Source organism: Borostomias antarcticus (assembly GCF_949987555.1).
Source record: "Borostomias antarcticus genome assembly, chromosome: 8".
Taxonomy (NCBI): Eukaryota; Metazoa; Chordata; class Actinopteri; order Stomiiformes; family Stomiidae; genus Borostomias; species Borostomias antarcticus.
The window spans coordinates 31276427-31299245 of record NC_140241.1 but is presented as its reverse complement, the minus strand read 5'-3'; the positions used below and the strand labels follow the sequence as shown (position 1 = coordinate 31299245).

The 22819-nt window shown below is 45.5% G+C and overlaps 1 protein-coding gene across 1 annotated transcript in view; it reads right to left on the bottom strand.

Moving 5' to 3' along the window:
* Window positions 1-22819, bottom strand: part of tln1 (talin 1) — an 87851-nt gene that overhangs the window by 32325 nt on the left and 32707 nt on the right. The window contains exons 3-20 of the mRNA XM_084442601.1: window positions 18326-18423; window positions 17779-17908; window positions 17158-17310; window positions 16454-16596; window positions 14115-14242; window positions 13654-13714; window positions 12853-12957; window positions 12376-12531; window positions 9777-9878; window positions 9141-9217; window positions 8618-8798; window positions 8325-8438; window positions 6964-7072; window positions 6390-6598; window positions 5654-5752; window positions 2228-2395; window positions 1526-1820; window positions 511-677 (exon numbers count right to left, since the gene is read on the bottom strand). Of these exons, the coding sequence (XP_084298727.1) occupies window positions 511-677; window positions 1526-1820; window positions 2228-2395; window positions 5654-5752; window positions 6390-6598; window positions 6964-7072; window positions 8325-8438; window positions 8618-8798; window positions 9141-9217; window positions 9777-9878; window positions 12376-12531; window positions 12853-12957; window positions 13654-13714; window positions 14115-14242; window positions 16454-16596; window positions 17158-17310; window positions 17779-17908; window positions 18326-18423 (2495 nt within the window). The remainder of the gene's footprint in view (window positions 1-510; window positions 678-1525; window positions 1821-2227; window positions 2396-5653; window positions 5753-6389; window positions 6599-6963; window positions 7073-8324; window positions 8439-8617; window positions 8799-9140; window positions 9218-9776; window positions 9879-12375; window positions 12532-12852; window positions 12958-13653; window positions 13715-14114; window positions 14243-16453; window positions 16597-17157; window positions 17311-17778; window positions 17909-18325; window positions 18424-22819) is intronic.

Below are 22819 nucleotides of genomic sequence, written 5' to 3'. Positions count from 1 at the left end.
CGCACGCACACACACACACAACGGAAACTGAGATCCATATATACATGTACAAATGCTTACACATAAACACTCATAGAAAGACATTGTGACCACTGGTTCTGATGTAGTCAGTCCTCTAAATACACTAGAGGGAGAAATACTTTTTCTTTTCTTTTTTTCACTGTTGTCCTTTTTTTTCATATTACAAAAATTGAAGTTGAGTGGAACCCACTCAATATAACAAACAACAGTTTTAGGATCACTAAATAGTCATATTTTGTTGTCAAGAGTCCATGTCCTGTGAGAAGTGTGAACAGCTCTGAATCTTTGAAGCCCTTTTTATCTGCTTGGTGATTTCAGGTGAACCAACATTCACAGAAGCATAGCTTCTTCAAATATTTGCAGATTTCAATGCATGGACATCATCTCTGAAAGCTTACAATTTACACTTTCAAAATCTGTAAGCAGAAGAATGGGAGGATGAGGGGAGGGAGGGGAGGGGAGGGGGAGCAGTAGCTCACGGCGTCAGACCTTGGCAGCCTCCACCATCTTGGCGGTGGCGTCGGCCAGCAGCTTGGCGGCCGACAGCAGCTTGCGGGAGTTCTCCAGGTCTGACTCGCCCTCTGCATCCATCTTGATGGCGTTGACCAGGTCGGAGGTGGCCTGGGCCAGGATGCGCGCCTGACGCACCATTTCACCTGGAACAGGGAGGAGGGGGGGTAGAGGGAAGGAGAGAGAGAGAGATAGAGAGAGGGAGAGAGAGAGAGAGAGATAGAGAGAGGGAGAGAGAGAGAGAGATAGAGAGAGGGAGAGAGAGAGAGAGAAAGAGAGAGAGGAAGAGAGATAGAGGGAGATAGAGGGAGGGAGGGAGAGAGAGAGAGAGAGATAGAGATAGAGGGAGATAGAGGGAGAGAGAGAGAGAGGGAGAGAGATAGAGGGAGATAGAGGGAGAGAGAGAGAGAGGGAGATAGAGGGAGAGAGAGAGAGAGGGAGAGAGATAGAGGGAGATAGAGGGAGGGAGAGAGGGAGAGAGAGAGAGAGAGATAGAGAGAGGGAGAGAGAGAGATAGAGAGAGGGAGAGAGAGAGAGAGAAAGAGAGAGAGGAAGAGAGATAGAGGGAGATAGAGGGAGGGAGGGAGAGAGAGAGAGAGAGATAGAGATAGAGGGAGATAGAGGGAGAGAGAGAGAGAGGGAGAGAGATAGAGGGAGATAGAGGGAGAGAGAGAGAGAGGGAGAGAGATAGAGGGAGATAGAGGGAGAGAGAGAGAGAGGGAGAGAGATAGAGGGAGATAGAGGGAGGGAGAGAGGGAGAGAGGGAGAGAGAGAGAGATAGAGGGAGGGAGAGAGAGAGGGAGAGAGAGAGAGGGAGAGAGACAGAGGGAGGGGAAATTGATTGGTGACTAAGATGAGTACGGTGGCTTTTAACTAGCCGCTAGTAATTATCCTCACACGCGGGCTCACACACACGATACAGACAGGAATGACACACGACCACTCCTCCCTCCCCCGCACCCCCTCTAGCCCCCCGTCCGGCGACTCCGCCTACCTGCGTCGCCCATGGAGCTGAAGATGTTCTCCGTCACGTCCAGGATGCGGTCGGTGGCCTCGCCGTGGCGTCCGATGGGCTGGCCCCCGGTGGCGTACTGCTTGATGTGCTGCAGCAGCTCATTGAGGGCGTGCGTCACGCCAGTGGCGGCGGCGCCCACCTGCTTGAGGAGCTGCTCGTCGTTGGTGGCGCCCTGCGAGGCCTCCACGCAGCCCTCCACCGACTTGGCCACCAGCTTGCCCGCCTCGATCAGCTGCTCCTGGCACACCGGGGAGCTGATGGTGGGGGCCACCACCTGGGGGACAGGAGTGTGGGGAGAGAGGGGGGGGTATCTCTTTAACTTTCCTTCCATGGAAACTATGATACCCGGAAAATTGACCTTTTGCAACAGCCTACAAATTAGCCTACACACAAGTAGATGCAACGTCATTGTTTTTATATATGGTGAAAAAGGGCAACACTGGTTCTATGCTCCCAAAAATATTTTATTCAAGAAACGTTTTGTTTGTTCGTTGCTTCTTGAATAAAATATTTTTTGGAGCATACTGTAGAAGCAGAGCTGCGAGCCCTTTTTCACTATTTGGAACTCCTGTACTTTGCAGTTTGGCTCAGAACCGGAGATGGGGGATGTGTGTCAAACCTATCACTATCTGACTACTTTTTATGAATGGCATATAGTAGAGATTTGGGGGGGGGACGTACCCGGGTGCAGGCCACCAGCTGGGAGGTGGAGAGGGCGCACTGGGTAGCCGCAGCGATGACGCGGTTCTGGAGGGCGGAGTCTTCCGTCTTCTGCGCCACGTTCTTGGCTTTGAGCACCAGCGCGGCTGCTGCATTAGCCACCGCCTTCGCCAGCTGCATAAGCATGTCCTGAAAACCACATGGAGACGCTAGTTAGCCGTTAGCTCGCAGTTCGCACTTAGCACGCAGTCAGCATTGTATGCTAAACTAGCTTAGATAAATACCAACATAAAAGAAGAAAATCATTTTCAGATTCCATTCCACCCCACTCCCACCACAGAAACTTTACAAAGGTCTGAATCCTAACTGGATGTTGTTTGCATGCAACCTGGTTAATTTGATTCATTTTTGAATAATGCACAAATCTCAAATTAGGAAACAGCCAAATAAAAATAAATTGAGAGTATAATCAGTGCTAATAATTTGAACTTATTTCATTCCTTTAGTAAAGAACATGGCTACATTGAATTAACCAGAAAGATACCAACTGAATCCAATTATTTGGAGAAAATTAAGGAAATTAAGTAAGAAATTATGTACAAGATATTGGGAAACTGATTACAAAAGAGAGAGTGAGAAGTTGAGGCTTTTTCTGTTGTGATATTCAATTCCAGCCACACATTCAGCAGGTATGCTGACCAGAACAGTCATACTAGCAACCCAACCAGATTTAGCTCAAAGGTGAACAGGAGGGGGGTATTGATGACCCTACTATCTATACATCACTCCATATATGGCTCTCTCCAGCAGTCCATCTCATAGGGGGAGCCAGCTAAGCTAAGGCTAGCTTTACATGAAGACTAAACACACAGCAGACTAACATCCAGACTGGAGACTTGGGTAACTCAAGTCCGGTGGCTCCTCTGTGAATTATCACTTCCACCCGGATCTTTTGCTCTTGTTTATCTTTGATAAATGAATGACCCGCTGTCCTCAAGAGGAAGGTCATTTTGGGTTATGAAGAAGTTAAAAAGTGAAGTAGTACAGATGAACCGTACTTTCAATGGAGATATTTCATATTTTCTGCCTGACAGCTAATTCTGTCAGAAACTGGGGCTTGTCATTAATACTAGGTCTGGGCCTAGATATTAAAGGGGCAAAAATTCTACAAACATGTGCAACTGCTTAAATTTTGATATTGGATATTTTTAAAGGGAGGAATGTTCGTGTTACGTCAGCACAGTAGCGTTTCCGCTCGGAAGAAAAAGTAACTAGGGGCCTCGCTAGGTGTGTGAAACACGATCCGAGGAAGCCCAGAGACCCTAGCTGTGATCATGGAGACGTGCCAGAAAGCCAGTGGACATGCTCATACACATACAGTACACACACACACACACACACACACATGGAAGTCATTGACACTAGGACAGAAAGGCCTTGCAGCCTGTAAAGCTGTGCCAAAGCGTCCCAAACTTGACTGGCTTTGTTCTATCTGTCCCAAAATCAACACCACCACATGGGTTGTTTACATGCAGTCTAGAGGCTGTTTGAGTGATTATTGCTTTTCAGATTGAAGAGTCTGGTAGCTCCCAGGGGTAGGGGTCCTAAGAGCAGCAGAAAAGGTGGAGAAGAAGAAAAAAGAGGACTTGTGGGAGAAGCGGTCGGGCCTCGTATGAGCAGGCGTTCAGCACTCCTTACTTCTCCAGGACTGGTCTCTGCTCCTGCCCTCATTTTCTCAGTCACTAAGTGCTACGTCTCATTTCCTCCGATATACTGTAGTGTTAATATCACCACATAACTGAGACCTTCAATACCGTCGACAAAAGGCTATCATTTAGTCTCATTCATATGGTAAAGTACTGTATATTCAATATTATACCTACTGCTGTCAGTACTATGTAGTAGCGTATGCAAAAGTTATTTATTTTTTGGTTTGGAGCAGACAGTTGACAGACTTCACCATTTATCGTGCGAGAACCCCACAACACTATTGGTCTACCGTTCATTGAAGATAGAAGCCATTGTTAAAACACGCATTCGATGTTCTCTGTGTGTATCTGCAGGTACAGTCCTGCCCTCACAAAGCGCAAATCCCTTCAGAGTCAATAATCAACCCAATGAAATTAAAATGGAACCCACCCTTTTTTCAAGTCTTGTGTGGACAGGTCAGAAGGCATATAACACAAATACTACATATTTTTACACCCTGCTTGAAGTCAAGAAATCTATTATGCTTTGGTCTAATCTCTGCACTAAACTGTTGCTCTCTAACGCCAGAATTTTCTCCATTCACTTCTTGAAGGCTGTAAACGGAGTTAACCACACTTAAGAACAACTTGACCGTACTCATTTATAAATCTGGTAAAATATCAAAGGTGAGCATTTACTACCTGAAGATACACAAGAGAACCCAAATGCAAGTGCTGGCAAATTCTCTTAAAAGTGGAGTCATTTGTCAACCGCTTGAGGAGAGACAAGATTACTTATCACCACTGCGATCCACATTAATCATGATCATTCATCTAAAACCAGTTAGTAGGATTGGCCAGTGAGATTGATTGGCTAGTCTTTGAGGACATGTTTGTTACCAGCATTTGACTATAAGGGGTGATGCTCCGCCTATAAGATCCCGTACCTAGAGACTGACCCTAACCCTAACCCTAACCCTAACCCTAACCCTAACCCGCAGGCGTCAGAGAGAGAAGGTTCTAGTGAAGTCACATTCTGCATTAGAACACAACAGTGAGGTGGAGATACAGGAACTGGCTGCTGCTGTTTGGCATAAGATACTAAACTTTGTGTAAATGCAGTCCTGGACAGTAACGGAAGATCTGTCCAATAGTTTAGGTCTGAATGTGTCCATTAGTTAGTTATTCATGTGACTAGTCCCCCAGTGTGGCCTCCACTGGGTCTCTCTGGGTGGGACTGTGATTGGCCTCTATGGTGGGCCTCTATGGTGGACCTCTATGTTTGGCCTCTATGATTGGCCTCTATGATTGGCTTCTATGATTGGCCTCTATGGGGGGCCTCTATGGTGGACCTCTATGTTTGGCCTCTATGTTTGGCCTCTATGTTTGGCCTCTATGTTTGGCCTCTATGGTGGACCTCTATGGTTGGCCTCTATGTTTGGCCTCTATGTTTGGCCTCTATGGGGGGCCTCTATGATTAGCCTCTATGTTTGGCCTCTATGGTGGACCTCTATGTTTGGCCTCTATGGTGGACCTCTATGTTTGGCCTCTATGGGGGGCCTCTATGATTAGCCTCTATGGTGGGCCTCTATGGTGGACCTCTATGTTTGGCCTCTATGTTTGGCCTCTATGGTGGGCCTCTATGTTTGGCCTCTATGTTTGGCCTCTATGGTGGGCCTCTATGTTTGGCCTCTATGTTTGGCCTCTATGTTTGGCCTCTATGTTTGGCCTCTATGGAGGGCCTCTATGGAGGGCCTACCTGGAAGCGAGGGTCGGCGTCCGTCTCTCCGATGTGTGACAGCAGCTCTCCGCTGGCCACGCCCACGCTGCCGGCCGCCTGCAGGAGGTTCTGACGCGGCTGGTGGGAAGAATAGACGATCAAAACTCAGACCAAAACTTTTTAAGTAAGTAAGTATGTGTCTGTCTGTCTGTCTGTCTGTCTGTCTGCCTGTCTGTCTGTCTGTCTGCCTGTCTGTCTGTCTGTCTTAACAATACTGTCTAAGAGCTAGAACACTATTTCCTACAGTGACACTGTGTAATACCTATAGTAAATATATTATAACATTTCAAGTGAAAGGTAAATGCTTACCCAATAAGTTACAGCCATGAAAAGCATTGGAATGTAGAAACCAAAAACACATTTGACCAAACAGTAACCAATGTACCCCAAGAATATGAACAATCCCTACACACAATACTACCAATACTACACACAATACTACCAATACTACACACAATACTACCAATACTACACACAATACTACCGTAGAAGTATTCTGCATATACCCCAATAACATGGTCAAGCAACTAGATATCAACTAGTCAAGCAACTAGACTACAAAACTACATCATAATAATGATAATAATAATAATAATAATAATAATAACAATATTTATACTAACATAATAATTATTATTACTGTTATTATTATTATTATTATTATTGTTATACCCAACTACGCACTTGCATATATCAGATACTTGTGTTCCTCTACCTCAGTGTTGGCGGGCTGGGCGGTCTTGAGCATGTCAGACACGGCGCAGGCCAGGTTCTTGGCGGCGCCCAGCAGCTGCTGCCCATTGCCTCCCTCATCCTCCATGAGCGCCGCTAGCAGTTTGACACCCTTGGACATCTCCGTCAGGTTGGAGGAGATGGTGGTCACGGCACAGCCCACCGCCGTGTAGTCCGTCTCCGCCGGATCACCTAGAGGGAGAGGGGGGGGCCAAAAGAGGGAGAGGGGCGGGGCCAAAAGAACATAACTAGAAAGCCTACTGCCTTTTTATTTTTTAAAGGAGGTTGGGCCATTCAATTTAATTTAATTTTTTCACTTTATTAAGAAGGTGAAGAGGAAGACAGAACAGCACAGAGATCACAGAGACCAGGACTCAAACACCAGTTTCTAGGGGCATGTACATGTAGCTGTATTTTCAACTTAGGTGACTTGGTGGCCTAAACAATTAAATAGTTGCTGTATGTCAAACCATGCGTCTCTATTCAAAACAGGAGTGTGACCAATGCATGCCTAGGAGCTCTACCCATAAACACAACCTTGTTGATCAGACTTGTACCTGCAGTGAGGTTGACCATGGAGGCCGTCCCCGCCGTGATGGCGTCCACCTGGGAGTGGATTTCGTGTTTGGACTCGTCCATCTTGTTCTTACGCCAGGCTTGGGAGGCCTGGACACGGGCAGCAAACAGTAACGGCACTCAGTCTAGGTCACAACACCACTGACACTTAGATGATCCAGGCACTCAGTCTAGGTAACAACACCACTGATAGTTAGACAAACCAAGAGATGATCCAGGCACTCCGGTGTGACTGGTAGTGTGACAGGCAGCCTATTTTAAGCCCTGAAGAAGACAAATACCTTGTCGAAACATGTCAGCTTTTTAATGACTCCTTTTTAATGACTTAGCTCAAACTATTCGGTTCCCCCGTTTTCCAAGAGCACTCAATACCTTTTTGATTCTTGTTGGACAATATAGAGCAACCAGTCTTCTCCTATTGTACCACTGATAGTTATTTTGGATTCATCCATCCACAAATTGTGACAAGGGTTTGACAAGGGAAGACACTACAGTCAAAATGGTGTTTTTTCTTCCCAACTTCAATTTTCAGATTTTTTTATATTCTTCTAATATAACATGTATACTATCACCACATTAACAGAGAAATTACGAGACTTGATTAAAAACTGCTATTTTTCAAATTGTTGTACCTGTGAAATAAGCATATGAATTGATAATGCTTATCTTTATTGGACATTTTCTTAAAATTATGTTTTTTCAGTACCTGACGTCACTCGGTACCTGCCATCTCAACTTCCAGGGCAGGTGCATTCACTAAACTTTACATACTGATTCTCAGATGTATTCTGCAGATATTTACAGCTGGAATTGGGAATATCTTGTTGTCTTTTCATTTTAGGTTGCATTTCCTGTCTAAAAATACGCCAAAAAGTATTTTTAATGGGTGTATGCAGTCTTTTTTCAATATCTTTTGAAAATAAGCTTGTATTCACAAACCCAGCTGTGAATATTTAAGTTTTTAGTATATTGTCAAAACAAAAGTAAAACTTTAAGCCTGACTTTATCCATTGTTTAGATAGTAGGTACCGAAATATATGCAAATGTACGCATATTTAATGAGTTATATGTAATTTGCATACCTAAACTTTTTTTTGAGAGAGAAAGTGTAATACAAAAAACATTTCTCTTGATGTGAAGATTAAAAAATTCTATTTATGAAAAAATTCATGAGGATATCTATAAAGGAGAAAACTCCTATTCAACTGTAGTGTAGGTTTCCCCTTAACTGTTCAACCCTAACCCTAACCCTCAACTGTTCAACTGAGATTTTGGGGATAAACTAAAAAGGTTGTAGCTTTGAGTTCCCACAGAAGAGTGAGGCTGAGAGGAGATGGCTCACCGCGTCGGTCCCGAGGGGGGGCAGGGTGTCCACCTCATCCAGCGAGGCCTGGGCGGCCTGCACCGCCTGCATGCTGGAGTTGATGGTGCCGGTCAGCGCTTGCTGGGCCGACGTCTGGAGAAAGAGAGAGAGGGGGGGGCGTTAGAGAGAGAACACCATAACAAAAGTATTACATATATTTCGTGGTTGATCGTTCGGGTTGATTGATTGCACGCTTGGCCGCTAGATCAAGAACAGCCATTCCTAACGATCATTTCCTCTCATGCGCCTCCTTTCATGACCCTGAGTCTCACCAGTGGGGGCATGTGTCCTCTGTGCATCTGCCCGCTGGTGATGTGCTGCTTGGCCTGGGGCATGGAGCCCATCTGGAAGCTCTCCGGACCCCCGGCCCCAGAGCGCATGATGGCGGGCAGGGCCACCGAGCCGGTCTCCACCTTCCCCACCTTGTTGAACTGCTGCTGCAGCACTGTAGACCTGGGGTCCAAGAGGAGGAGTAAGAGAGGAGAAGAGAGATAGGAGAGGAAGGGAGAGGAGAGACATGCAAGGAGAGGAGAGACAGGAGAGGAGAGGAGAGACAGGAGAGGAGATACACTGTCATACTGTCCACCATCATAAGTCTGATGGATGCAATACACAGAAAAAAACGGCAATATAATATACTGTATACACAATGTCATGTTTGGTTTGCCTATCACTCATACAGACACCACAAACAAACCAATGACACCAGACACCCCCCCCCCCCATGCAGGAAGCTATCCTTCAGGCACTGACATAAAACACACAAACACTCTGCTGTGGAACAGCCACACTCACTTTTTGGGTGACACAGAGTCCTCCAACATGGTGGACTCTTCATCCCCCTCTAAGCCAAAGTGGTCTTTGCTCTTTTTCTGCAGGAGGAGATGATCATGGTTATTGAGGTATATTGTAACTGCTAAGAACCGTATAGAGTAAATGGTAAATGGACTGCACTTATATAGCACTTTCCCACCTTAGCGGCACTCAAAGCGCTTTACAATGGCCTCTCATTCACCCATACACACACACATTTACACACCAATGGTGGTAGCTGTCATGCAAGGCGCTAACCTGCTCATTGGGAGCAATTTTGGGGTTAGGTGTCTTGCTCAAGGACACTTCGACATGTGGACAGTCGGAGCTGGGATTCGAACCACTGATCATTGAACGACCCACTCTACCAACTGAGCTACAGCTGCCCCATGAGTTCAGTGCTGATCCAGTATGTAAAGATATGTTTCCCACAGAGACATTTCCTTTTGTGTCACATTCCAAGGCCAGGAACTGGAAATGGCAGGGTGCCAGATCTGTCAGTGGAACTGAAGCTGCTGTATGCTTCACATGAGCTTATTCATTCAGCATTACCTTACTGCCCTACAAGAACACTAGCCCACAACGCGCATGGTGAGTCAGCCCGGCGATGCCTGTTACCTTTTTAAGGATGATGTCAATGTATCCAGCGATCAGCTGGGCTATCTGCTCCCCCTCAGTTGTCTGGACAGAGTAGTAGCCATCTTGGTAGTCACCAAAGTCCTATAGGAAAAGGAGGGTTTCAAAGCATTAGAGATCTATGACATATGGATTCATGGGTTCAAACAAAACTCCAAAGCCAAAGACCGTGTCCCCCAGGTTACTTATAGTATTACTGTATATATAGGAAAAGCTACCAGAAACATATTCCATGCATCAGTTAGAAATGCCCTAGAAGAGAAATGCCCTAGTAGAGAAATGCCCTAGTAGAGAAATGCCCTAGTAGAGAAATGCCCTAGTAGAGAAATGCCCTAGTAGAGAAATGCCCTAGTAGAGAAATGCCCTAGAAGGTGGTATCGCAAAAAGTTTCCCCCTGAAACACAGAAAGCAGCTGATACTTTCTGTTGTTTATAAAACAAAAAAATTAAGGCCAAAAGTAAATTGTGCTATGTTTATATTTTTAGAAGAATGCTGTTTATTTACAGAGGAAAAGGTCTGAGGAGTGACCTTATGGTTGATTTACGGCAAAGTCAGCAGTTAGCAGTAGGGATGAGACGGTATACTGTGAAACCGTGAACCGCGGTATAAAATGTCCACGGTATTAGAACCGTGACATTCCCTGTGTTTACGGTATTACGTTTATGGTATTACACAATAATGCGCTGCTGAAACTTCACATTTCAAGTTGCTTGCAACAGTTATTTTGTAATTTAATATAAGCTTCCTATTAATAAACTGAGCTTAATTACAATAGTGTGTATTTTCCATCATGTGTTGCACTGTAGGGCTCAGCCTATTCAAACGCCTGTGTCTAGTCGATTAAAGAAGCCTATTATTCGTAAGGCACATAATCAAAGAAAGATGAGATGCCGCACACTGTCGCCATTTGATACAAAATATATTAATCCTTATTAAGAGACTAAAGAGGACCTTTTATCATAAATAATAATAAATAGGCTATTTTGCATCGAACAGCGAGAGTGTAGGCCTAGGCTACGGCATCTCCTCTGTCTTTGATTTTGATCACCGCACTTATTGCAAATGTAATCTGCACCTAAACAAGACGTTTAGTAACGTTTACAATCTTGTGTGATACATCCAGGCCTAAATAACCAATGTTGTAGCCTATAGCCTAGGCTACTAGTTTTAACTCCCATCGCAGGATCCATGACCGCAGTGATTTAGCCGACTTTGACATTCTGAATAAATCCACGAGATTAATGAAAGAAAGCGTCATGAAAAGGCTTTGATTCTAAAGGCCAGTTCAATCCCCCAAAAATCACAAGACTGCTTGCAATTTCCAATCACTTGCAACATTCTTGTGCAAAAGCGATTTGACAAGATATTTTAGACGCCTTGCAACAGCGACTCACAATTCAGACTGCTGCAACATCACTCTCCATTTAGTTGTTTTGCCATTTTTTGGCATAAGATTATGCCTACCTGTTGCAGAAAAAGCGGCATTGTCGTTGGCTGTTTTAGGTTGCGTGATTGACGTTCTAGGTCAGCCCCCACCCACTCCCCTCTCATCTTCATTCAAAGAAGTTATAACGGAGATCGGATAAAGATACACAGGCACGCACACTAATGTTCAATAAAGCTGTTTTCCTTCAAAGTAAAATACTTGTTTTTTTATGTGTGTTGGGGAGGTGAAATGCCGTATACCATGAAATACCGTAAACCGTACCGTGTAACTAGATACCGTACCGTACCGTAATGCACAAATCCACACCGTCTCATCCCTAGTTAGCAGGGAGGTTCTAGGTTACTGGCAGCCTCTACTTCCCTTCCAGCTCAGGACCTACAATGAACATGTTGTTCCTGTGTCTTGCAGTGGAATCATAGGACTCAGGGCACAAACCCTCTCTGTGTTTCATGATTACATTTCCTAATTGAACAACATAGTAATAGTAATGCCTCATGCATTTATCTTTGGTATGATACTGAGAAGAGCATCCAAGGTCACACATTTCTGAATAAATGTTTCAGTCCAGACAAGCTCTGCACAGCGAGAGTTGTGGTTTAGTGAAGAAAAGAGTTGTGTGCATGACAACTACAAAGACTGAATAAAAACACATGTCAAATTCTAACGTGTCAGACATTTCAGACTAGTGGGGCATGAAGTCAGCGGAGTCAACGTTGATATACAGTCCAGGAGAACCCCCATTGCTGTTCATGTGTAAGTACTGTATGTGATTGAAACCTTGCGAGTGCTTGAGTAGATAGCAGGCTGTTGCTTAAACTCACTCCCCCAGTATAAAAATACTGTCCACCCGCACTGATGAAGTTTGTTAAAATGTTATGTCCCGTGGGAGACCAGGGTTCGAATCCCACCCTGGGCATGCTGACACGTACGGGTTACACATGTGTTTGCATAAATGAAAATATGCTTGAAGTAGCATATATTACAGCATACTTGTACAATTTTAAAGTAGACCCACAACTATATACCCCCCCCCCCCCCTCAAATATAAGCTGTTGAGTTGAGTTGAGTTTGGCCGCTATGACCAGTCAATGAGCTGGAGTCCGATGAAGGTGAAAGGTGAGAGAGATGACCAACCAGGGTGAAGCTCTTGGGCGAGGCGGCCCAGCGCTTGATGTTAGTCAAGCTCCACTCCTGGATCACCTCCTTGGTCTTCTCATCCACCCTCATCACACACTCCTTGGTGATTCCCAGCAGACGAGGAACCAGCTTGTTCTTGCCCTTCATCTTCTCCTGCAGGGAGGGATTACAGTAGGGGGGGTTAAAGGGATGGTACACTCTAAAATAAAAATACATTATTTTTACAGTTTGCCTGTAGACATTTTCACCACAAAGATGAGAGTGTAGGCGCCCACTTTCCATTCAACTGTCAAAGATGAACGAGTGGGTTTTTAAAAAGTTTTGAATTTCGACTGAATGGGGAGAGAGAAGCTCTTTGAAGCCAAGGTTTATTGCTCTTTTGTTAGTTTCAAAGCATAATAGCGTCGTGTAGGCTGAATACAAGGCTGTGGATTAGTAAAATATCCAAGGCAATCTTGTCAGGTCTGACTTTACCTTAACTAAGAAGAACGACACTCCGTAGGTTTTGAGAGACCGGGCCAGTTTGACGTAGCTGACTTTGGCCTCGATCTCTGTCAGGTTTTGGAAGTTCTTGTGTGCCTGTGAAGAGAGGAAGAAGAAGATGCCTCACTCCATAATCAAAGGCTAGTTACACGACTAACCATAGGAGTCAAGGCACATTCGATCAATACAGTTACTGAAACAGCAGCACCAAACTCAGTTGGTCTCGTGTGACTCGGTTCTTATTATTCATAATTCGAAGAACAAAACACAGTCCAACTCTTGGCCAACAGAGACACAAGGCTATTATTATTGCAAACACCCACTGGAAAGTAGTATTTTCGGGCCTGAATTGTTTAAATTTGCCTGGACTCAGATCACATGCTCTCAGTCTTCCCTCCCTCAGCCCTCTAAGGCTGGGAGGAAAACACAGCTCCAGCCAGCCTGGCCCATATCAGGAGAGACCTCAGCCAGCCTGGCCCATATCAGGAGAGACCTCAGCCAGCCTGGCCCATATCAGGAGAGACCTCAGCCAGCCTGGCCCATATCAGGAGAGACCTCAGCCAGCCTGGCCCATATCAGGAGAGACCTCAGCCAGCCGTGCCCATATCAGGAGAGACCTCAGCCAGCCTGGCCCATATCAGGAGAGACCTCAGCCAGCCTGGCCCATATCAGGAGAGACCTCAGCCAGCCTGGCCCATATCAGGAGAGACCTCAGCCAGCCTGGCCCATATCAGGAGAGACCTCTGAAGGACCCCTCACACAGGCTGAGAGGCTGGCCAACTGAACTCCTACCTGGAAGATCCTTCTCTCGCCTTTGTTCTTTATGTACTCTTTAGGGAGGAACTCTTTCAAACTGACAGGTGGGGAACAAGAAGAGAAAGAGGGAAACAACAGATTAGTTAATGGAAATGCACTCTGTTCCAAGAAATGAGAGAACTAACGTCAAATACCATGGAAGCAGACTAGGTAAAAAGACAAGTTCAAAAATGTTCAGCCTTTGACTTTCTCTCCAAAGTTCAAACGGGCCATCGTATGTACTGTATGTGGTTTACTATTTTGACCGTCAAATTGGAAAATAAATATTACTGTATGTCACGTCATGTTGAAATAAAGCATACTTTGACTGTGGATGAAAGTACAGATTTATTCAGTGCTTATAAAATCAATCAATGTCTTGGGAAGAACACTGCATTACATACTGTATGTGCAAAATGGGCCACACAATTGGTTGACTGACTGAATGTGGTTCTTACTCTAGGAATCCTGGCTTGTGCTTGGTCTCGTTGTGGTCACCGAACTGGATCTGACACTGGTACCCGGCAAAGTCGCAGGCCTTCTCAAAGGAGACAGGATGGGAGCCATTGAGAATGTCGTCGCGAGCCTGGAGACAAGGAAGCACAGCGAGGGCGTTACGATTTAATAGGGGGGGCAAGTGCCCCCCCTGATTGGCCAGCCCAACTCTGCTCAAATTCTTTAAAAAAATAAAAAATAAAAAGTATGTATATATATATTTTATTTTTTTTACTAATTAACACATTTATTATTAAATAAAATTGTGGTTTGTACCAGTTTGTGTTAGGTCATCATTTAAGTGTATCATAAAAGTGTATTTATTACTTAAACTAGGCTACCTTTAAAAATATATATATATATTTTTTTTTTATGAATATATTCATAATCCACCAGTGGCACAACTCGTCCGTCGACCTCAACTATTTCTGGTTTGATCTGTTACCGCAAAAAAATGAGTCTGACTGTACTGCTCAGTGCTCAACAAGCTACAACTAGCCAACCTGCTTACAATGGCGAAAAGAGCTATAAAAACAATTGACCACTTCTTCATAAAAAAATGTAAAAAAACTGGCAATGCTAATGAAGAAGCTAACACTTTAAATGACACCGCAGCAGGTGCAATCGAATGCAGAAGTGCTCCAGAGGCTATCGAAGCTATGCTTAATTTAGTTACTGTTGTGCTACCGACATGGCATAGCCTATTTGGAAGGCTGCAGGACTGCCTGTGTGTGTGATGGCCTACACTCACTGCTCTACGTGCACAGTTGCAGTTTGATGTTGTGATGTTGGGTATGGCTTAGTGCTCGGTCATAAAGTCATATTGACCTGCTCGTGGTGTCTAGATGAAGTTTGATGCGTTGTGCATATAGAATTGTCATACGGATTTCTTATAGGACTGTTCACAAATGGCATTCTTTGTAAATAGATGGGACGACAGAACTGTTTTTTTTTTCTCATGTCAAAATGTTGCACCCCCTACTCTCAGAGGGTAAAATCGCCTATGGCACCAGGAGAAGGAAACTGGGCGAGAAAGAGAAAGACAGACTGTTACAGACGACAGTTTCCCACTGATATTGAGCTATGTCCAACCAAAGTACAACATTAAAGCAGGCCGACCAATCCTATTTCAACATTCAAGTGAGGGACAAACAAATTAAAATCCCTCTCATGTTGGTCCAACATTTTAGTTGTTTTCATACTAAAGCCAGAATGAACCTCGACCAAATTCCTATAATAAAGTCTGTGGAAGCCAGCTAGGTGCTTGTATTGCCGTGTGGAACTGGGCTCCAGCTGTGTTTGTGCAGAGGAGAGTAGAGCTCCCAGGACTTCGCTCCTTTGGCAGGAGCAACCCGAGGGTTATGAAAGAAGACCAGAGCTTCTGTGCAAGAAACTCTAATACCCCCAGAGTCAAAGATGAGGCCAATTTAGACTTCATCGTGTGACATTTTTGAAAAGTGTCGACAGACAGAAATGACGTCACTGTCGACACATTTTTATGTCGGAAAGGGGTGTCTTGCACCTACCAAACTGTCTAATGTCGCAGACGCTGTCACTTTCGTCGCACAGCTGTGATTTGATAGCTAGATACAAGGCACGTTCGTTGCCATGGATCAATCAGCCACGCGTCTGCAAGCTACCATGGAGGTGATCAGATACTTTGCTGAAGTATAAATGCTAAATGTCAGTCATCTTTTTTTTTCTGTCGACAGACATTTGTCATACAACACTTGTCGACTGAGTATGAATTAATCTTTAGTGTGTGTGTGTCTACAACATGTCTATCTATGTATTACTCACAGACGGTTTGAGAAAAAGTTTCTCTATGAGACGAGCAAACACTGGGCAACATTTTTCTCCTCAGGCATAGATGCTGAATGGCGAGCCAACAAGGGAGGGCTGTCCTGTTTCACCAGCGTTTCACCAACAGTTGAGATAGCACAGCACATCAGCCTCCAGCTGTTCTGCTCCACACACCACATTCCTGGACTAAAACTCTAATCCACAAGTGAGAATGCCCCTACTGATGGTGACTTATGCCTGAATGCTTACTTGAGATATATGAGCAGAACGAAAATTTTCCCCAAGTTCATCCCATGGTCATCAAAGCACAATTGAATGAGTGAAAATCCACATACAGTAGATCATGCATTGCTTTGCTTAACCAAATATTGTGGTCTATTAAGTACATTACTTTTCTTTGGCCAGAATCGATGTACAGTAGATGAGAGATGGGAGCTAGCTATTGAGCTACAGTACAAATACACACACACAGGTGTGTGTGGTTTGTGGTTGTGTTCACCTGGACGTAGAGCAGGTTGAGCTGGACCGGGTCTCTGGAGTCCACATTCTGGTCAGAGTAGAAGAACTTCCTCCTGAGCAGAAGCATCTCGGTCTCCTCCACACCCTGCTCCCTCAGGGTCCGCCCATGATCCAGCCAGTTCACTGGTCACAGCAATCAATCAACCAATCAATCAACCAATCAATCAACCAATCAACCAATCAATCAATCAATCAATCAATCAATCAATCAACCAGCCAATCAATCAATCAACCAATCAATCAACCAATCAACCAATCAATCAACCAATCAATCAATCAATCAATCAATCAACCAGCCAATCAATCAATCAACCAATCAACCAATCAACCAATCAATCAATCAATCAAACAATCAACCAATCAATCAATCAATCAATCAATCAATCAATCAATCAATCAATCAATCAATCAATCAATCAATCAACCAATCAATCAATCAATCAATCAATCAACCAATCAATCAATCAATCAATCAATCAATCAATCAATCAATCAATCAATCCAACAGTGTTAAAGACAATCAGTGCAGCTAGTGTTTTTAATGACTATCAGTGTAATGTCAAAGGCAAAATAAATAAAGCAATACAATCCATGTCAGTGCATCAATTCATAATGAACATTGAGGAGGAAGGATAAAGATGGCAAGGAGAGCCATGTGTGTGTGTGTGTGTGCGCGTGTCTCACATTCGTCATCTGTGTGGAGTTTCTGCTTTAGTTTCTCCATCTTCTTGTCGTCTCTGAGGAGCGTCTTGTCTCTCTTCAGAGTGCCCGTGGTCTCCTCCTTCTTCTCCTCACCAAGGTCGTGGACCAACGAATACTCGTCGTAGTTTGTGATACCTGAAAAAATATCAGTGAAATGTAGAACCCTATGTTAACTGGAATTCAAACAAAACACAACTTGGATCCTACGTCCAGGCCTCCCAACATTTGGTTTGGATAAGCTAGTTAGCGTTAGCGTTATTTTGCATTACCCAACCAACTAACCTCTTTAGTACTGTCACACCCAAGTAAGAGATGGGAGACCTGATTGGTGGAGTAGAGGGGGGGGCAGACCCCGCTAGGCTGTAAAGGGTCCGTGTGTCTATGGTTCACCCTCTTCCAGTGTGCACACACACACACACACACACACACTCAAATCAGTCGGTAGCTAAGTCAGCCCACAAATGTGTATAACTTTGTTTGTTGTCGTTAATAAATCCGCCAATGCAAAGACGCGCTCCTGCCTCCGTCTGAATCAACACAGCGCCGTGACCGAGAGGCCGCGGCTGACGTAGCCGAGGACGACGAGGATGCCACGCGACTCACCTATCCTGGCACAGATGGTCATGAGCATGTCGCTGACGATCTTGGAGTCGTCCACCATGACAGTTTTCACCGTCCCATCCAGCATGCGGATCTTCAGGGGCCTCTGCTTCTTCTTGTACTCCAGAGTGTCCTGCCACAACACGCTCACGTTTACATTCACCTCCGCTAGTTAGCTGCGTTACTTGGCAGTTAGCATTAGCATTCCAGTTTAGAATTTCACAGCATACAATTCTAAAATGATCTTGCTAGGTGGATGAGGCACATGGATTTAAAAGCTGATGCTAGCCACCCACTCTGTTAGTCACTGATGTAGATCCTTACTGAACACTGAACACGGTTCACATACAGTATATCACCTGACATAGCGCTGATCTGAACATACATGGCCATAGGAAGCAACATACGTGACTTCATATCCCAGTCACTACCAGTGGTACTGGGCGAAAGGAGAGACAAGGAGAGAGACTCTCTGAGGAGTGTTGGGTTTCATGTAAGCCATGCGCTGTGTCTGTAGTGAGCTTCAACCCGTCAGCCGGGGGTGACTCACCCCATTCCTCAACATGTAGTAGTCCAGGGCTTTGCCTGCCTCCAGCCAGATGCCTTTCTTCGGGTCCTCATCAGACAGGAACAGGCCATAGTCGCTGGCTGCACAAGAAGAGAGATAATACAGTAGTTAGAGGTGTGTGTGTGTGTGTGTGTGTGTGTGTGTGTGTGTGTGTGTGTGTGTGTGTGTGTGTGTGTGTGTGTGTGTGTGTGTGTGTGTGTGCGTGTGCGTGCATGTGTGCGTGCATGTATGCGCCAATGAGAGCGATTCCAGGTAGTGTGTGAGGTACTGATATGCTCTGCTGGCTGTCATGGCCGCCGCTGGGGGTGGGCATTGGCGGGCCTTAATTATCGTATTTTTCTGTTAAATTCAAAATAGGCTACTAACTTTATAATCCTTAGAAATTAAGACATGAGAATAAAGAAACAATGGTGTGTTTTAGTTTGACGGGGTTCTGTTATGTGACTCACTGACTCCTCTTCATCCCCGATACCGGACGCACAGTGAAGCCTGTGATCTACAGTACTACGACTACGTTGTGACGCACGTGTTTTGTGGCGCATTAATTCCTGCGTACCGGCGCAGCCAACCACAGCCGACGATCCAAAGGAAGGCAGGAAATGCGTGGTGGACGTGTGCACGTAGTTAGAAGCAGGTGAACAGAGGGCTCTCTCAACCAGCTCTCTCCGCTGCCCGGTCATGTGAGCAGCAGCCCGTCTCTGGCCACAGGCGGCCGGCGGACTGAAAGAGGAAGTTGCGCCAGGGTAGCGTGCGTTTCCAAACCTTTCTCAGCATAGTATGTTGCGCAAACACAAGGCTCAGCTGATTCAGCCTTTGAAAAGGATCTGACTCACAAGTTCAATGATGAATGGAAGGTAATTTCTATCCCTAATGACGGGTCTGTTGGCTTTCCCCTCATGATTGACTAGGTCAGTGGGTCCCATCATGGATTAGTCCACACCATGCCAGCACATAGGACACATTTGGTGTGGAAACATGCTATTCATTTGCATTAAATGTGCTGTAGTCAGGAAGACTAACTAGAAAGCAACATGCTAATAAGCAACCATGACTGTTTACATCTCCACATGTTGCAGACGAAAACCAGCTGTAGCTTCTTTACCTGATTATAGATTACAAAAGCGCACTGTTGATCCCTCCGGGGCCTAAATAATGCCTAGCCAGCACAGCTAGCTGGAGCTGCAAGAACCTCGGCCATTAACATGATGAAAATTCCATATTAGCTGTTGATGTTGGCCAGGTCTACTCCCTCTCCCTCCCTCCATCCCTCCATCCCCCCCCTCTTTCTCTCCCTCTCTAGCTCCCTTTCTCTCTCTCTCTCTCTCTCTCTCTCTCTCTCTAGTTCCTTCTCTCTCTCTCTCTCTCTAGTTCCTTCTCTCTCTCTAGTTCCTTCTCTCTCTCTCTCTAGCTCCTTCTCTCTCTCTCTCTAGTTCCTTTTCTCTCTAGCTCTCTCTAGCTCCTCCTCTCTCTCTCTCTCTCTAGTTCCTTCTCTCTCTCTCTCTCTCTCTAGTTCCTTCTCTCTCTAGTTCCTTCTCTCTCTCTCTCTCTAGTTCCTTCTCTCTCTAGTTCCTTCTCTCTCTCTCTCTCTAGTTCCTTCTCTCTCTAGTTCCTTCTCTCTCTCTCTCTCTAGTTCCTTCTCTCTATCTCTCTCTCTAGCTCCCTCTCTCTCTTTAGATCTCTCTAGCTCCCTCACCCTCTCTCTCTCTAGCTCCCTCTCTCCTCCATCTTTCTCTAGCTACCCTCTCTCCCCTATCTCCTTCTAGCTCCCTCTCTCTCCTTCTAACTCCCTCTCTCTCCTTCTAGCCCCCTCTCTCTCCTTCTAACTCCCTCTCTCTCCTTCTAACTCCCTCTCTCTCCTTCTAGCCCCCTCTCTCTCCTTCTAACTCCCTCTCTCTCCTTCTAGCCCCCTCTCTCTCCTTCTAACTCCCTCTCTCTCCTTCTAGCTCCCTCTCTCTCCTTCTAACTCCCTCTCTCTCCTTCTAACTCCCTCTCTCTCCTTCTAGCCCCCTCTCTCTCCTTCTAGCCCCCTCTCTCTCCTTCTAGCTCCCTCTCTCTCCTTCTAGCTCCCTCTCTCTCCTTCTAACTCCCTCTCTCTCCTTCTAACTCCCTCTCTCTCCTTCTAGCCCCCTCTCTCTCCTTCTAACTCCCTCTCTCTCCTTCTAGCTCCCTCTCTCTCCTTCTAACTCCCTCTCTCTCCTTCTAGCTCCCTCTCTCTCCTTCTAGCTCCCTCTCTCTCCTTCTAGCCCCCTCTCTCTCCTTCTAACTCCCTCTCTCTCCTTCTAACTCCCTCTCTCTCCTTCTAACTCCCTCTCTCTCCTTCTAGCTCCCTCTCTCTCCTTCTAGCTCCCTCTCTCTCCTTCTAGCCCCCTCTCTCTCCTTCTAACTCCCTCTCTCTCCTTCTAACTCCCTCTCTCTCCTTCTAGCCCCCTCTCTCTCCTTCTAGCCCCCTCTCTCTCCTTCTAACTCCCTCTCTCTCCTTCTAGCCCCCTCTCTCTCCTTCTAACTCCCTCTCTCTCCTTCTAACTCCCTCTCTCTCCTTCTAGCCCCCTCTCTCTCCTTCTAACTCCCTCTCTCTCCTTCTAACTCCCTCTCTCTCCTTCTAGCTCCCTCTCTCTCCTTCTAGCTCCCTCTCTCTCCTTCTAGCCCCCTCTCTCTCCTTCTAACTCCCTCTCTCTCCTTCTAACTCCCTCTCTCTCCTTCTAACTCCCTCTCTCTCCTTCTAACTCCCTCTCTCTCCTTCTAACTCCCTCTCTCTCCTTCTAGCTCCCTCTCTCTCCTTCTAGCTCCCTCTCTCTCCTTCTAACTCCCTCTCTCTCCTTCTAACTCCCTCTCTCTCCTTCTAGCTCCCTCTCTCTCCTTCTAACTCCCTCTCTCTCCTTCTAGCCCCCTCTCTCTCCTTCTAACTCCCTCTCTCTCCTTCTAACTCCCTCTCTCTCCTTCTAGCCCCCTCTCTCTCCTTCTAACTCCCTCTCTCTCCTTCTAGCTCCCTCTCTCTCCTTCTAACTCCCTCTCTCTCCTTCTAGCTCCCTCTCTCTCCTTCTAACTCCCTCTCTCTCCTTCTAGCTCCCTCTCTCTCCTTCTAACTCCCTCTGTCTCCTTCTAACTCCCTCTCTCTCCTTCTAACTCCCTCTGTCTCTGTCTCCATCTCTCTATCCCTCAAAGTGGAAAATTACTCACAGGTTGGGACAAGTAAGGAAGTCTATCCACAGAGTTATGGTCTACTGAGACTCCTTTACGTAAGAGCACTCAATTTTGTACGCAATCCTAGCAAGGCAGATTATAGGAAAGCAGAGCTATTTGTTAGGGTGAAGGGGGTGCTTTTTTTGGAATACTGCTATATTTTATTGACATTTCTGGCCGTCCTGAAGATCTTTTTCTCGCTCCTCTCTACCCAGCAGATCCCTGGCATGTCAACAAGACAAGAAGGAACCCGGGGGACGACAGAGCTGGATAAGGAGCTGGAGAGCGTATGACCATGCCTGTGGTAATGCTATGTGGTGAGATAGGGATCGAAGAATTTGAATTCGGAGAATCTCAGAGAAGAATTAATAGATCTTGGAAAATTGAAGACACAGAAGTGAGTTTTAAGCCTTTGGGTAGTAACTGAAATCTAAAGCAAATATAACTGGCTGCCTAGTCCCAATTCATGGAAAGATTTAAACTTGGACAGTTGCGAAATGACTCCAAGGGTGCGACTTCTCAGCTCATTAAAGTGACATTTTTGTACGAGGAAAGATGGGTGTGAACGCATGATATCACTTGCTTTCTGCATAATCTTCCGCTGAAGGCATTTGTGTCGCCTCAGTGTCAAGGGACATCATACATCACCCTTTCAAATGTCCTACAATTTACAATTTGGTCATTTAGCAGAAGGTTTTATCCAAAGCAACCTACAATGTTTTGAGCTAATGTTGGGGTTAAGTACAGTACCTTGCTTAAGGGTGCAGCGGTTGGCAGCGATTGTCAAGTGGCCTGGTCTGGGCTCTCATTTAGGTCTGGGGCCTCATTTATAGAGGTTGTGTACGCACAAAAGGGGCCCAAAGTTGTGATCTACAAAAAGAAAACTTGACAGCAGAATGTGTGACCCGTACGGCAGCTCACGCCATTTTCAGGTTTTGTGCTCACAAATACTTATGTTTTGATTATGTTTTGGTCTTGAATCAGTGACCTTTCAGTCTCTGGTCAGATCTAACCACTGGGCTACCTACCATGGTGAGTTATGTACAGTACATTCTTCTATGTAGTAATAGTTTGATGAGAAATTCTGCCAGGGTGTGTATTGGCCCATATCACTGAGGAGAGGAGCCAGAATACTAGCCATCCATCATTTCTAAAGTTCCCTGGTGCGAAATTTGTGAGTCATATCAGCTGTAGTTTGTCAACATGTCAATTATCTGTGCTGGTCAGAGAAATTATTGGGCCGGTCACATTTAAAGGGTTAGGGTTAGGGTCACATTTAAAGGGTTAGGGTCACAT